Source organism: Mauremys mutica, chromosome 6 (assembly GCF_020497125.1).
Source record: "Mauremys mutica isolate MM-2020 ecotype Southern chromosome 6, ASM2049712v1, whole genome shotgun sequence".
Taxonomy (NCBI): Eukaryota; Metazoa; Chordata; order Testudines; family Geoemydidae; genus Mauremys; species Mauremys mutica.
This window is the reverse complement of record NC_059077.1, coordinates 20,718,982-20,734,528: the sequence shown is the minus strand read 5'-3', so window position 1 is coordinate 20,734,528 and position 15,547 is coordinate 20,718,982. Positions and strand designations below refer to the sequence as shown.

At 37.7% G+C, this 15,547-nt stretch overlaps 1 protein-coding gene across 1 annotated transcript in view; it reads right to left on the bottom strand.

The window, feature by feature from the left end:
- Positions 1-247: 247 nt before the first annotated feature.
- The window catches only part of MALT1 (MALT1 paracaspase), a 75,310-nt gene continuing 60,010 nt past the window's right edge, over positions 248-15,547 (bottom strand). Inside the window, exons 10-16 of the mRNA XM_045020300.1 lie at positions 14,169-14,346; positions 11,072-11,146; positions 8,577-8,704; positions 5,691-5,840; positions 4,888-5,045; positions 3,049-3,174; positions 248-1,654 (exon numbers count right to left, since the gene is read on the bottom strand). Coding sequence (XP_044876235.1) covers positions 1,205-1,654; positions 3,049-3,174; positions 4,888-5,045; positions 5,691-5,840; positions 8,577-8,704; positions 11,072-11,146; positions 14,169-14,346 — 1,265 coding nt within the window. The 3' untranslated portion in view covers positions 248-1,204. The remainder of the gene's footprint in view (positions 1,655-3,048; positions 3,175-4,887; positions 5,046-5,690; positions 5,841-8,576; positions 8,705-11,071; positions 11,147-14,168; positions 14,347-15,547) is intronic.

Here is a 15,547-nt window from a genome sequence, read left to right as displayed (position 1 = left end):
ACAGTCTATAAGTATCTACCTGGGGAATAGATATTTGATAATGGGCTCTTCAGTCTAACAGTTATAACAAGATCTAACATTTGGAAGTTAAAGCTAGACAAATTCAGACTGGAAATAAGGTGCAAAGTTTTAAACAGTGAGGGCAATTAACCACTGAAACAATTTATCAAAAGGTTAAGGTAGATTCTCCATCACGGACAAATTTAAGATCACAAATGGATTTTTTAAAAGACATATTCTAGTTCAAAGAGGAATTATTTTGGGGACATTCTATGTCCCTGTATTATAAAGGAGGTCAGACTAGATCACAATGGTACCTACTACTCTTGGAATCTATGAATAGTATGACATGCTCCGCTTGCACACAAACATTTTAAAGAAATTGGAAGTTCCCATTTTTTAAATAAAAGGAAAATTAGAATGTTAAACTCAACTGATGGTGCAAGTTAGAACAGGAAAGTCTAAAAATCTATTTATCATTTAGTGATTACTATGCTATTTTAATTACATTTATAAAGTATACATATAGCTTAGTTTAATTAATGTGGACATTCTTTTTACTGCTTTCCCTCTCTTCTCCTCTAACTGCTATTTTTTCCATTTTGTTTTTGCACAGGAAAACTGATCCCTTTGTAAACTAAAGATTAGAAACAGGTCCATTGTGCATGCCTTTTAAGACGGATGTGTCATTATAGAGATATGTCAGGAACAGCTGAGGACATCAAGGCTTCAGTATTCCTAGAGAGCCTGTGATACAAGAACAAGGCCTCTGCTGTGCATCTCCTCCCCACCACAAACATGCAACTTCCTCTCAATGCTACATGCTTGCTGCTCTGTTCTTTTGCTGGCTGGCACAGTTGCAGCCAATAACAGGGTGCCTGCTGGTTAGCTCCTGTGGGGGGTCCCATGCACCCAGCTCAAGCTACTCTCCACCCCATCTCTCTTGCCACCAGCTCCCCATGATTATCCCACACCCGTCTTCACTGCTGAAAAAAATTCAGGAGTGAAGAATTAGTTTATATTCCATTCTTGTCTCTTTGGATCTGAGAAGTTTCCAAGGAGATAATATACTAACCCATACCCAACCCACAATTCCCAGTACTGTCTTCTCTCAAAACATGAACACACTGCAGAGAATGTACAATCAGTGCTGGAGTGCCTTAGCCCAGGATTGAGGTTCCTGTACATTCTGCAGAGATGATAGCTACTGCTTTTTAGATAATCTGAGGCTGTTGGATAAGCTGAATCCCAGGTCAACAGTGTCATCAGTTGTCTCTACTGGTATATTATTCTTTCTTATGTGGGATGAGTAAGTCCATGCTTCTTGTCTTGAAGTTAGCACATTCAAAGTCACATTGCAATGGCATGCTTCTGGCTGCCTGAAATGGTCTGAATGAGCGGAGTTTGGATGGTGAACACCTGGGTAGGAATTTGGTTGACAGTGATTAGGAGAGAGGTAGTATTCAGCTGCCACAGGCGTGGATGCTTGGGTATGGAAAGGTCTGTTAGACTTGCAACAATTTTCCTTAAATCCATGATGAATGCCTAATTTAGCAATAAGAGGCTTCCCAACATTAACCTCTTTCCTTTCATCCAGGGAATCCTCTATTCCTGGATATTCATAATGCAGACAAACTGTGAAGATCAAGTGCTCCTGTGAATGACAGACAAAATTACTTCTTCCCTCAAAAACACAGTAAAACAAATTTTTTACAAAGTGATTATTTGTCTGAAGGAGCAATTAACACATTTAAAGTACAATAACAAATAGACCTATAATAAGCATAATTGCTGAAGTGCCATAAGCCTTGCAGATAAACGTATACCACACACACAGGGCCAAATTCTGCACTGATTTATACTCAGTACACTGACTGGAATCAATGAGGCTGCAAAAGATGTAAACACACTGCGAAATTTGGCACACTTACTTCATACTGCATTTAAATATAGCTAAGTTTAACACCCAGAGACCTCGTCACCATATCTTTTCCCCTTAACCATATGTCAGAGCACTAGCTGTTTCTTTAACAGAAAAGACTTTCCCCTGTCACTCTATGCGTGAAATTCTGTTAATGAAACAACTACAAAAGCACTGGGAGAAGTACTGCAGGTATATTCATGGGATGATTTCTCTCTTCCCCTCCAAATTTCATTTGAATTTTAGGTAACCAAATTCAGCAACATCTTTCCACCACAAAAGAAATAAGAGTATAAAGGTGCCATTTGCACCTTGCTTGAATGAATATGGGGTTTTCGGGTAACACTAACTAATGGTTGATCCTGATTTATTAACCTGCTGGCAGCAGGATAAGAAGGCACTCATCAGTATGGCACTCTTCATCCCACCCATCTCCTCAAACTCTCCAAGTTTTTGCAATTTCTAGAAGTGTTCGTGCTATCCTCTGGCATAATGTGTTGGAAAGCAAATACAGTAGATCATATACAACAGAGATGCCAAAGTCCTGAAAAGCCTATAGTCCACTTCTGATCCTTTAACAGCAACATTTAACTATGCAAAATGAGAGTGCTTTAAAACATGATGGGTTCAAGGACACAGGCTGGATTGTAAAGAGATTTATAACGTTTCCACTTTTTACTAATGACCTCAACTTATGGCGCTGCTTTAAGGAATCATGCTTAGTGAGCAATTAGACATGGAAACATGATATGTACAAGGTGCTGTGATTCCTCCAGAGAAGTCAATCAAACTTCTCAACCTATAAGGCACATTTTCCAGAGCTGTGTTTAAAGGGGACTTGTGGAATAATATGATTTCATATCCTTTGGCTCTCTCTTTGGAACATATTTTCAGTTTGCCAGCTACAGAGCCAAGTCACTGAAGTGTGCTCTTAGGCATTCTCTCTCTAAGCAGCTAGAATAAATGTTTAAATGAGCGAGTATGCTATGGGCAATTACTGAAAATATTCAGTATCCCTGATAACAATTACATATAGAATCCAGCTCTTTTACTGGAATTGTGAAGCAACATGATTAACCTGTACTGTATAAACAAATGGGCAAGACAAAAAATAACGCATTAACCACCTTTAGTTTCTGTAGTGAACTTAGTCTAGTGTACAGACAGTGTTTGGGAAGATCCTTTGATACTAAATAGCTGCCAGTTTCCTCAGGAGTCCCTTTATTTGCCTCTTTAGGATCTATATCCAAGTCCTGTTGCAAAAAAAAATTAAAAAAAAAAAAGGACAATTAAGCTGTAGGTATACAAAACTAGTAGAACAATGTGAAAAGGAAAATAAAAAGGAACATTTCTACTTTATGTGAAGTAGCTTAAGATTTGAGTTCAACTTACAACTTATTTTGACACACTTTATTAAAATAGTGTTTTCGTTTTCTTAAAAATATTCTCGACTATCAGTTACTTCCTCAGGGAAGTAACAATAAAAGGGAAGTAACTATTAAAATAGTGTTTTCGTTTTCTTAAAAATATCCTCAGGGAAGTAACTATTAAAATAGTGTTTTCGTTTTCTTAAAAATATTCTCGACTATCAGTTGAATCTTGTATGAGGAGAGTCGCCTAGGCTGCTTAATTCATCATCAGTCACAAGTAGGAGTAGTTGTTTGTGTTTTATCTCTTGCCTTCCTAAAATGCCTTCAAGGCGGATTCCTTCCCATTTCTTACAACTAAAAAAAATGCAAAATGTGCAAGTTTCATTTCCCCCCCTTTTCATCTCCTCTCAGGTATTTCCTCCTCTCTAGTCATCATTGTTCCAAGAGGTCAAAACTCAGGGTGTTGTTGCAAGCAGCTGGACTGCTGCCTATTACTACAGCTAGTAGTATAAAAAAACCAGAGCTTTCCTCTTCTAGATTTGAGTATACTAAGGTAGCATTAAAACAACTGATTAGTTTCCCTTAAATGTGTCATTTTCAGAGTACAATTGTTCTAAAGCTGCTATACAATTAGTACATTTTGATAAATTCAAATTAAAACACTATTTCTTCCAAGATGCCCAGGTGCCATTGTGCCCTCAGGGAAGTAACAATAATATTGACATAATGCAATAAACAAGTCAAAACAAAAAATGTGGAACCCAATAAGATACACACTAAACTTTATGACTTAGAATCTTGACTTTCAACTGCATCCCACTCCCTCACTTTCTTCTGTACTTTGCCTGTTAAGGCCCTGATCTGTCTTTGGATCTATACAGGCAGACGCCCAATGCCCATGCAGAGCCCATTGATCTCCATGGGGCTCTGATCATGCACTCCTTATTGCAGGATCAAGGCCTTAGAGTGTAAGCTATTGAGGGGCAAGAAACTTGTCTTCATACTCCTGTAATACCAGGTGGTCTGAACACTTCACAATATAGTATAAGGTGGTACTATAGTAACAGCACTGTAGGAGAGAAAGACAGTTATTTAATATGTTAATTCACAAATACGTACTTCTCTTTACAATCACTATTTAGACAGCACCAAAAGCATGCTAGGCACTTTAAAGGAATAAGAAAACAAGGCTCCTTTTCTAGGGAGTTTATAATTTAAGGTTCCAATCCTGCAATTCACTGCTCTCTAGCGATGATGACTTCAGTGGGGATCCATGAGGGTAGTAGTGCACCTGTATGTGGTGACTCATAGGAGCATGGCCTAAGTGACCGATCTTTTCAATAGGAACTGCAGGCATTTAGCACCTTGCAGGATCAGGCCTAATTTAGATTTAACAAGCAACAGAAATCAGGATGTGAAGAGAAGGGGAAGAAGAGAGTTTCAACAAGATCATAAGATTTGTTTTCTATATGCATCCTCTGCTTGGTTCAGAATTCAAAATTGAATTTTTTCCCCCCAAAGGTGTAGTCTGGCACAAGCAGACAACCACTAACTTAAATACAGAGCGATCATGAAACACAAATAGGAAACACTTACAAGTGGGAAGTCTGTAACATACGCTTTGCAAACTAGTATTTCAGGAGGTTTCTTTACTATCCTTGTGTAGATGATCAGGACGTTGGAAAACTCGGCTGCGAACCCCAGCTGAATCTGAACACCACACTTAAAGTCAAGATACATACTTTCTGGAAGTTCTGCAAATAAATGAAAAAACCTGAAACCCCTGGTTCTGACAGCAGAACCAGTACATTTCTCTATCCTGTGCAGTGATTAAAAAAAGGCCCAAGGATGAAATCACTAAAACACAGATATATAAGGGAGAAAATTGTAAAAACACAAATAGGAATTAAGTGCTCAAATAAAACTGGACACCTATCCAATCTATAAACTTGTAAAAGTGGCAAAGAGATTAGAGAGGAAAGAAAATCTTATCAGACTACTAATCTTCTGCTCAAATACATTACAGACAATTCAATACCACGTTCAAACCTATCAGGAAAAAAATAAGACTATTCTTGCTTTAAAAAAAAGAAGTCAGGGATAATGTCTGGTATGCTGCTCTTGAAGTTACTTCACATGAGGTGAATTTAGCATCCCGTATTTTTCATAACCATTTAATCCAGAGATAAACCCAAGCAAAAACCTCCAAGATCTGAACAGTCCTCTGAACTTTGTTCCTTGGGCACATTTCTACTCAGTATATTATAGCCAGCGAAAAAAGCAACGGTAAGGACTAGACACTATGCCTACATATATCTTCAATTGAGTTATTTATGCATATTAAGTGAGATAAAGAATTAATAATGAAATTAACATCTTGAAAGGGTGATTTACTGTACCGTGAGCTTTGGCCCACTGTAAGTTCCGTGCCAGGGACTCTGCAGATGATCCTGTTTGCTGAATGGGATCCGTTAATGCTCTCTTCTCAGATAAACTGCTGCGAATCTCCAAAGCCTGCTTGCCTTTGGTAAGGTGACACTTACCCATATCTAAAGATAAGATGCAAACAGTTTTGGAGGAATCAAAGCTCCTGAAATTATAATTAAAGCAGCTATCTCACTGGCATTATAGTTATGGTTGTGTCCGCATTTCTACGATGAACTCACTTTCAGGGAGGTTTAGTGATTGGCTATTCAAATTCACTCAAAGCTGAAAGGCAGCAATGCAAGATGTCTCACAAGAACAATTTTTTCTGTGTCTATTTTCAACATGCCTCCACATTTAAAAAAAATCTTCAGTATGGCGCTGATTCAGCAGGGTACTGAAGAACATGACTAACATTAAGTTTATTCAGTCACATTCTTCAGTACTTTGCTGAATGCAGGCCTATACATTTAAATGAAACAAGTCAAAGGTTGCTTTTTTTCCCTCCAGCTGTTTTTGGTGTGCATAAGATTAAGACCAATAGCTAATGAGTGATTTGAATTAAAATCAAGGTTTATAAATCGTGAATTCATATATGTGGACTATTCAAGTTTGGGATTAAACATTATTGAACAGTGGTCAATGTATTTTCCTTTCGAATATAACATTTGCCATACCTGATCAGTACATCAATACATCTAGTCCAATATGCTGTTTCTGACAATAATTCAAAGAATGTCAGGGTTGGAAGGGACCTCAGGAGGTCATCTAGTCCAACCCCCTGCTCAAAAGCAGGACCAATCCCCAGACAGATTTTTGCCCCAGATCCCTAAATGGATCCCTCAAGGATTGAACTCACAACTCTGAGTTTAACAGGCCAGTGGTCAAACCACTAAGCTATCCCTCTATCACATTACCTGATCCCATCCTTCACAGGGTCGTGACCCATACATAACCTGGACTTTAACATCCTCAAGGAGAAAAGATGTGCCTCATTCTCTTCTCACTTACATGGGTGTGAACCCATTAACTTCAGTATAGTTATTTTAAAATTCTAACCAGCATGAGAGAAGAAACAGACCCTGTATCTTCATTCTGTGCACTGTGTCCTCCTTTGCAGCTATGTAAGTGTTAAAATAGTAAGTAGTAATAATAACATTTCTGATGTCAGGGAAAGACACTCTATGATAGCGCCTAATCAGTTGTGAAATACTGTACATTAAAAGACTCCTACATAGTCCCTCACACACACATAATCAGCTGAAATCCTGAAGTTTGTGATCATTTTAAGATTTAATAGCTAAAACTCTTATTTGTCTTGAATAGTAGTCAAGATTTTCTTATAGCTTGTCATGAAACTTAATACAAATATTAAAACAATGACCTATCATTCCATATTTTCATATCTAGTTAAACATAGTTTCATATCTAGATAAGCCAGGTGGGGAAAAAATGCAAGAGAGGCAAGGAAGTAGCAACTGAAAAGTAACTATCATCTATAGATCCACACTCTAGTGGCATGGGTAAGTCATACCTCAACTGGTGGTGACAAAATTGTTAATCATGCAGCACATGTGCACTGCATGTGTTTATGCTCCAGCCAGTCACACAATCATCATCGTTTTCTTTTCCTCCCTATCGCGCTGGTTAAAACTGAATTGTTTTAACTTTTGTAACACATTTTCTACAGTCTGTCTTGTCAACAGCAAACCAATTTGGTTGCATATTTGAGATCTGGTTTGGACTTTTCTGATTTATGAATCCTTGTCAGATATGCACACTGAGCTAAATTCTGTCTTCACTTACAATCCTGTAGCCTCACTGAGTGGAACTGACAGAAGAATGTGGCCCATTATACAGATTTTAAGTCTCCAGCTGTTGGGAGACCTGGACAATATTTTTATTGAAAAGCCCCCCCCCCCCCAAAAAAGGACATCTGTGCATATAATCCATCATGTAAATGCTCTTGTCTACCTTTTCATGCTTTGAAAGAATGCTCACTCTCAACTAAGACATTCTCTTCAGCACTCTTCACTCAGGCAATACTGCCATCAACAACACAGGGAGTTTTGCCTGAGTGACAAGTGATTAATTGGGTCCTGCATTGTAGTCTAGTCAGTAAATAATGGTTATGCCAACAGATGTGGTATTAATACTGTATGTGACACACAGAATTCAAGCCTTATTAGTCTGTCTCTAGACAAGTCAATTGGGCTAGCAGTCACATTCAGAGACCACATGACAAAGGAGTGTGATTTTTGTGACCATATAATCATCTGTAAACTCTGATGAGAGTTGCATACTCACAAAAACTTCGAATAAGTAGTATGAACGCCATATTATAGTGGCTCATAAATAGCAGGGTTATTATGGTAAGGGGTACTTCTGAAATGCTTCAAAGATAAAAAAATATATATTCCAATTCTGTCTCACTTGAAATAGTAAGTGAAAATAAAAGCACCTTTTTTTGCATATTAAACTCTAGCCATGTTCAGAAATATTAGATATTAAACATCTTTTTCCTTCATGCACTTGAAGATTTTCCTGTAGGGAAAGCCTTAAACATGCTTTAATACTGAGCTTTTGAAGCAACAAATGAAATACAAATTCCATCACAAATGTATAGCACTGCATCCCACAGGAGCTCAAATCAGTTTACAGACAGGGGTCTTTATTAAGATGTTTCAGTTTTTACACAAGAGGTAGCTGCATTTTGATGGTGGGTTTACACAGTGCAGTAATAAGAATTTAGAGAAGGAAGTGAAGAACACTCAGTGTAGAAGAGAAGTTTTAGATAAGAAAAAAAGATTTTTTTTTGTAAACTGGAAGCTAAGGGAAGTTAAAATGTAGGTTGCCTTCACCTTCTGCAACTTCATCAAGTAACACAGTAATCTTCTTGTCCTCCAACATGCGTTCCTTCAAGAACTTCATGAAAATCCCATTGGCTAACCCAGAGTGCTGAATTTCAAAAGCTTCTGCTCCTTGGCATCTTTAAAGTATAATAAATAATAAATATAAGAGCAAAAAAAAAGATAGACAGTGATTAATTCGTAATATTTTACAAGACATGTATGATTGTGAGAAGAATGCTGCATGAAATAAGCAACTGCTGTATGAAGACTAAGTTGTATTTAGAACCTAGTTAATCTGGTCTTCACAGAAATGCAATATACATTTACAAACAATTCATTTGTGAAGAGTTCATATTTTCTACCAAATCACAGGAATGAGGCAAGATCAACCTAAAGTATTATTGCTCCTTGAACAAATTATCTTGGAGGACAATCCCAAAGCAGTGTCTGAAAAATGTGCCAGTACAAATTCCATTAATACCTCCTAGTTTGGTAAAACTCTTGACCACTTACCAGCCGAATGCTTTTGTATTTGCCATATTAAATCCACAATAACTGGGTGCTATCCTGAAACTATTAATCTAAACTTTATACAACCACTTCAAAATACTGGAATTACAGAATTAACTTTGTTCTTTGCAACTCCAGGAAGAAGAATTTGCAACCATTCTAAGTGCTGTAGCTCAGATAACGAAACCCATTTATTGTTATTGTAAAACACATACACACACGTTTACACACACACACACACATATATATATAAATAAATTTAAAATTTGTTCTGACAGTAAAAAAAAGTTAAACTGCACTTCTCTGTCCCCTCAGACACAGAGGTTGTAGTCTTTGTGTAAGATGGCAGTGATGGCAGGAAAAGCCATCAATTCCTTTTGGTTTCTGTTTTTTTTCCATGTCCTGGGACCACCATGGCTACAGTAAGACATGACACATACATCATAGTTCAGGGCAACTGCATCTGTATTCCAGCAAGGGCCCTCATTCTCAACTTCAGGCTCTCCGGCTGTCACCTCTCTTGGGTAGAGATATGCATCTCACTTCCTCCTGACCAGGCTATTTCCTGGCTGCATAGCTCTGATTATACTGCGAATTCCCCAAAGAAGTTATGCTTAGGCAGTCTATCTGCTTTGTCTTTCTCCTCAGAGATGGTGAACAGTGCAATTGCAACAGTTATTAGTTACCACACAGTACTTCCTATGCAAGCCTATTTTATTTTTAGGTATAATCGTTAGAGAAAACATTCAGTACAGTAAAAGAACCCACCTGCATGCTAATAAGCTTACTGGATATCACCCAAATGGTCTCCAAGATGGGCTCTGAAAGGTGAGTCCTTGAAGCCCCCCCACAAAGGGTCTCTTTTGTGGTTACAAGTTCATAACAGCCTTAGCTCAAAACTAGCACCCTCATGAAAAGTTTATTCCATCCCTCATATAGTTCAGGGGGTCTTTGAGCTGGAGTTTCCAGGAACAGACAAATAGTAGACAGTGGGTTTTTCTCCCTAGGGCGTGGCTCCAAAAGGTCTCCCTGTACTTCCTAGAAAACTCACTTCTCATGGGTTGTTCCAAACAGTTCTTTGAAGTTCCTAGAATTTAAATTGGTCACGTCCCTAGAAAAATTACATACAATCCTACAACTCAAACAATCACATTTTTAATACAATGACTCCCTGGGTATTAAACCTAATTTAATAAAATTCATATTTAGGATACTGTAGGAAATTGCTATCTGTCACAAATAAACACATTTCAATCATTATGGGCATATGGAGTAAAATTTTCTTATTCTCCATAGTTTTTAATATCAAACTAATGTTTATTAGAAATTAGCTGGAACATCCCTGAAGTTGACTATTAAAATAATTACAGGTGAGTCATTCAGCAGGTTAGGGAGATGAGCTGTAGCGTCTACTGCTTTTGAGGGCAGTAGCTCACATTTGAATGGGGAACAGCAAATAAACCTATTAAAATATACATCTGATACGTCTACACTCAGGCCATGTCTACACTTAAAACGCTATAGCTGCACCTGAGCTGCTATGGCACTTCAGTGTAAATGCACACTACAGCAACAGGAGGGGTTCTCCCATTTCTGTTGTTAATCCACTTCCCCAAGAGACAATAGCTAGGTTGACAGAGGAATCTGTCCTTTGACCTAGCAACATCTAACTGTGGGTTAGGTCAGCTTAACAACAGTCACTCAGGGGGTGTGGATTTTTCATACCCCTGAGCAATTCACTTGGGTCGATCTAACTTTTTAGTGTAGACCAGGCCATAGCCAGTACATCTCTAAAATATCAAGACAGAATTAAGGGCAATTTTAATCATTCATATAAATAGCCCATGGATAGCATAGGAACATATATTAGAAATGAGTTACTGGTCCTCTTACACTACTGAATGGACTATTATTTTTTTTTAAAAATCAACTAAATGACCACAGTGGTCCCTTCTGGCCTTGAAATCTGGTGGGGCTGGAGGAAGTTTCCTTACGTTGCATATCCAAAAACGATGTTAGCTGTAACCTTCAGGGCATCCAAGATTAGAATGGTATCATCATACTCATTTCTATAATAAATGGAAACGAAAGTTTAGAATGTGACTGACAATCCAATCATGCAAGTGTTACAGTGTACATCATAGAAAACAGATCATTTTTCTTTCTTTCTTAAATCAGGAATGAATCCACTGATGGTAAACAAAATTAGTTGCATCAACATTTTCATGAAAACAATAGTTAGACTAATATGCATTGACTAGATGAGAGCACCTCATATTAACAGCTGTTGAATTTGGCCACAGTCCTAGCAAGAAGTCTTTGAAACCACTGAAAACTGCCAGTCATTTTAGGCTAATGAAAACTTGATGGTTTTTCCTTTCAAAATGCAATATCAGCAAGGTTGAGATGTGAAAATCTGCCATATTTCTTACAGACATTTTTGTTTTGGCCAGTAGAATGTGATGTTTAATTGGGTTATTAATGTTACATTAGCAATGAAGTTCACAGACTCTGGAAACACTGTAGCAGTCATGAGGAATAATCTCTCTAGTAATAAATCACCAAGACTAGTTGATATTCACTCAAGAGTTCTGAAGGCACTCAAATGTGAAATTGCAGATCTACTAATCTACAGATGACTGGAGGATAGCTAAGTAACACCAATTTCTGAAAAAGGCTCCAGAGGTGATCCTGGCAATTACAGGCCAGTAAACCTAACTTCAATACCAGGCAAATTGGTTGAAACTATAGTAAAGAACAGAATTATCAAACACACACAGATAAATCCAATATGTTGGGGAAGAATCAACATAGCCTTTGTAAAGGGAAATCATGCCTCACCAATCTATTAGAATTCTCTGAAGGTGTCAACAAACATGTGGACAAGGGTGATCCAGTGGCTGTGGTGTAGGACTTTTTCTGAAAGCCTTTGACAAGATTCCTCATCAAAGGCTCTTAAGCTAACTAAGCAGTCATGGGATAAAAGGGTAACTTGTTTTCTATCTTTTAACCCACGGTGGAAATAAATTGTCTGTTTTCACAATGGAGAAAGGTAAATAGCTGGGTCCCCCAAGGATCCATAATGGGGCTAGCGCTGTTCACCATATTCATAAATGATCTTAAAAAGAGGGTAAATAGTGAGGTGGAAAAGTTTGTAGATGATACAAAATTACCCAAGACAGTTAAGTCCAAAGCAAACTTTGCCACCTCAGTTTCACAAAACTGGGTTACTGGGCCACAAAGAGGCAGATGAAATTCAATGTTGATAAACAGTAATGCATATAAGAAAACATACTCCCAACTATATACATGAAATGATGTAATCTAAATTAACTGTTACCACTCAAGAAAGATCTTCAAGTCATTGTAGATAGTTCTCTGAAAACATCAGCTCAATTTGCAGTATCAGTCCAAACAAACAAACAAACAAAAGGCTAACAGAACGTTAGGAAAGGGATCGATAAGACAGAAAATATCATAATACCACTGTAAATCCATGGTACACCCACACCTTGCATATTGCATGCACTTCTGGTCACCCCATCTCAAAAAAGACATAGTAGAATTGAAAAAGGTACAGAGGAAGATGACAAAACTTGTCAGGGGTATCAAACAGCTTCCATATGAGGAGATATTAAAAAGAGTTGGACTGTTCAGATTAGAAAAGAGATGACTAAGGGGTGGAATATGTTAGAGATCTATAAAATCATGAATGGTGTGAAGAAAGTGAATAAGGAAGTGTTATTTACCCCTTCACGTAACACAAGAACCAATGGTAACCCAGTGACATTAACAGGCAACAGGTTTAAATCCAACATAATGAAGTACTTCTTCACGCAACGCAGAGGCAACCATCCTAGTCATTGCCAGGGGATGTTGTGAAGGACAAAAGTATAACTGGGTTGAAAAAAATATTAGATAAGTTCACAGAGGATAGGTTCACCAGTAGCTATTAGCCAAGATGGTCACGGACACAACCCCATGTTGTGGGTGTCCCTAAACCTCTGACTGCCAGAAGCTGGGACTGGACAACAGGGGATGCATCATTGAAAATTTGCCCTATTCTGTTCATTCTTTCTGAAGCATCTGACACTGGTCACTGTTGGAAGACAGGCCAGCCCAGTATCCTAACCCTGTACAGCCACTGTTACGTCCTTAATAAGAGTTCTCTGGGGGGCTGACTGAAGAGATGACTTCAAATGGGAGCTGAATTAGGTACAGGGTTTGTGTGTGTTTGTTTTTTAATGTGAAGAAAGTCAACTAAGATTCTTTAAATTAAAATAACTCTGCTAAACCTTTCCATTTTTTAAACTTATATATATATTTTTCAGGAGGCAGGAGAAAGCATCATCCAGTATCACTGGCATACAAGGAGTCAACAAAAATCTATTTGTCTTCAAAAATGTCTAAAATGAAGGACTTTGCATCAGTTCCATATTATCAAAGGTTTCTACATATTAATTGAAGTGGCTCTTAACACAAAATCTTCCAGCCACAGCAGTCTTATGATGCGGCTGACTTAAAACTCTTATCAGTTTTATCTAGCTAGTTTGATGCTTTAGTATATTTCTCTTTAACCTGTTGAGTGGATAGGTTGTATTTGTACGCAAAAATACACAATAAGCTGAATTATCACATGGGGCCTGATCCAAACCGCAATTAAGTCAACTGAAAGATTCCAAATGACTTCAATAGGCTTTGGAGCAGTCTCGAAGATCTCTCAGAACCCATTGGAGCTAGAAATTCTCTCCAACTTCCATCCACCTAATTACTTACAAAAATATTTATAGCATGAAGTTCAACATGTGGTTCTAGCTTCCTCCCTATTTCCTGGAGGCAGCTGATTATTTGGTTTGTTTTTTTGGTTGGCTGGTTTTTGTTTGTTTTTTGTTTTTTTAAATATGTTCCCTCTTCTCCAGTAGTAATTTGCTGTTGCTGTGCGAAGGCTAAAGAAAATAAGAGTTTCACACTTTGTGTTTGAAAGTAATGAGATCTGTAGTCACCCTAGCCTTCTTCACCCTCCCACGAAAAGGAAACTGATTAATCCACAGTTACAATTTACAGTAAGCATTTCAAGACTAGAAATCCTACCTTTTTCTACACATATCCAGTAAAAACACATTGAGCCCAGTCTCTTTTTCCTGCATCAGTTTGAGTATATTCTGCACGCACAAACAGTTTGCAGACCGATAGGGATTTGGGGCATCAATCGGAACCATGAAACTGTTCCCATAGTTTTCATAGCCATGGCCAGCATAATATAATAAACCTGAAAGGAAAAGGCAGAAATGATTATATGGTATATGCACACACTGGAAAGCCACCACTGACTGCACTGGGACCAGAATTTTACCCATTACATCTATAGTATGTGTTTGCGAGAAATTAAACATTTTTGCTAATCCAGGTAGTTTTCAATTAATATCATCAATGATTGGGCAGAAAGTCAAAATAAAAATAGGCAATCATCAACCCTACAATGTGCAAACATAACATGAAGAGTTTGGGTAAGTAAAATTGTTTTACCACAAGACAGTAGGTACTTATGAAATAACATCGCTTTAGATTAACAATGTACTAGGGAAATATGGTCTAGATGAAATTACTATCAGGTGGATGTACATCTGGTTTAAAAACAATACTCGAAGAGTACAGTAGAACTTCAGAGGTACAAACACCTAGGAAATGAAGGTTGTTCTTAACTCTGAACAAAACATTATGGTTGTTCTTTCAAAAGTTTACAACAGAACATTGGCTTAATACAGCTTTGAAATTTCACTGCAGAAGAAAAATGCTGTTTTTAACCATCTTAATTTAAATGAAACAAGCACAGAAACAGTTTCCTTACCTTATCAAGTCTTAACCCCGCCCCCCCTTTTTTAAAGCAGTTTATAGTACAGTGCTGTGTTAAACATATAGTATTGGGGAGGGGGGGTGTTTTTGTTTTGGCCTCTGCTGCCTGATTGTGTACTTCCAGTTCCAAATGAGGCCTGTGGTTGATTGGTCAGTTTGTAACTGAGGTTCTGCTGTACTCATCAATGTCAAACTGGGAGGGTATATTTAGTGGGGTACCAGAGGGGGTCAGTCCTGTGTCAGATACTATTCAATATTCTCATTCATGATTTAGGCAATGGAGTGGAGAATATATTTAGAAAATATGCAGACACCAAACTGGGAGGGGTCATAAGAATTTTGGAGGGCAGGATTAGAATTCAAAATGATCTTGACAAATTTGAGAACTGCTCTGAAATTAACAAAATGAAATTAAATAAAGACAATTAAAGTAATAAAGTAAATTACTACAAGCAGAAAGGAAAAATATCAAATACACAACTACAAAATGGGGAATAACTGGCTAGGTCACAGTACTGGTGTAAAAGATCTGGGGGTTGTAGTGGTTCACAAATTGCAGTGGTGAACAATATATGATTCAGCTGTGAAAAAGCTTCATATCATTCTGGTGTGAATAT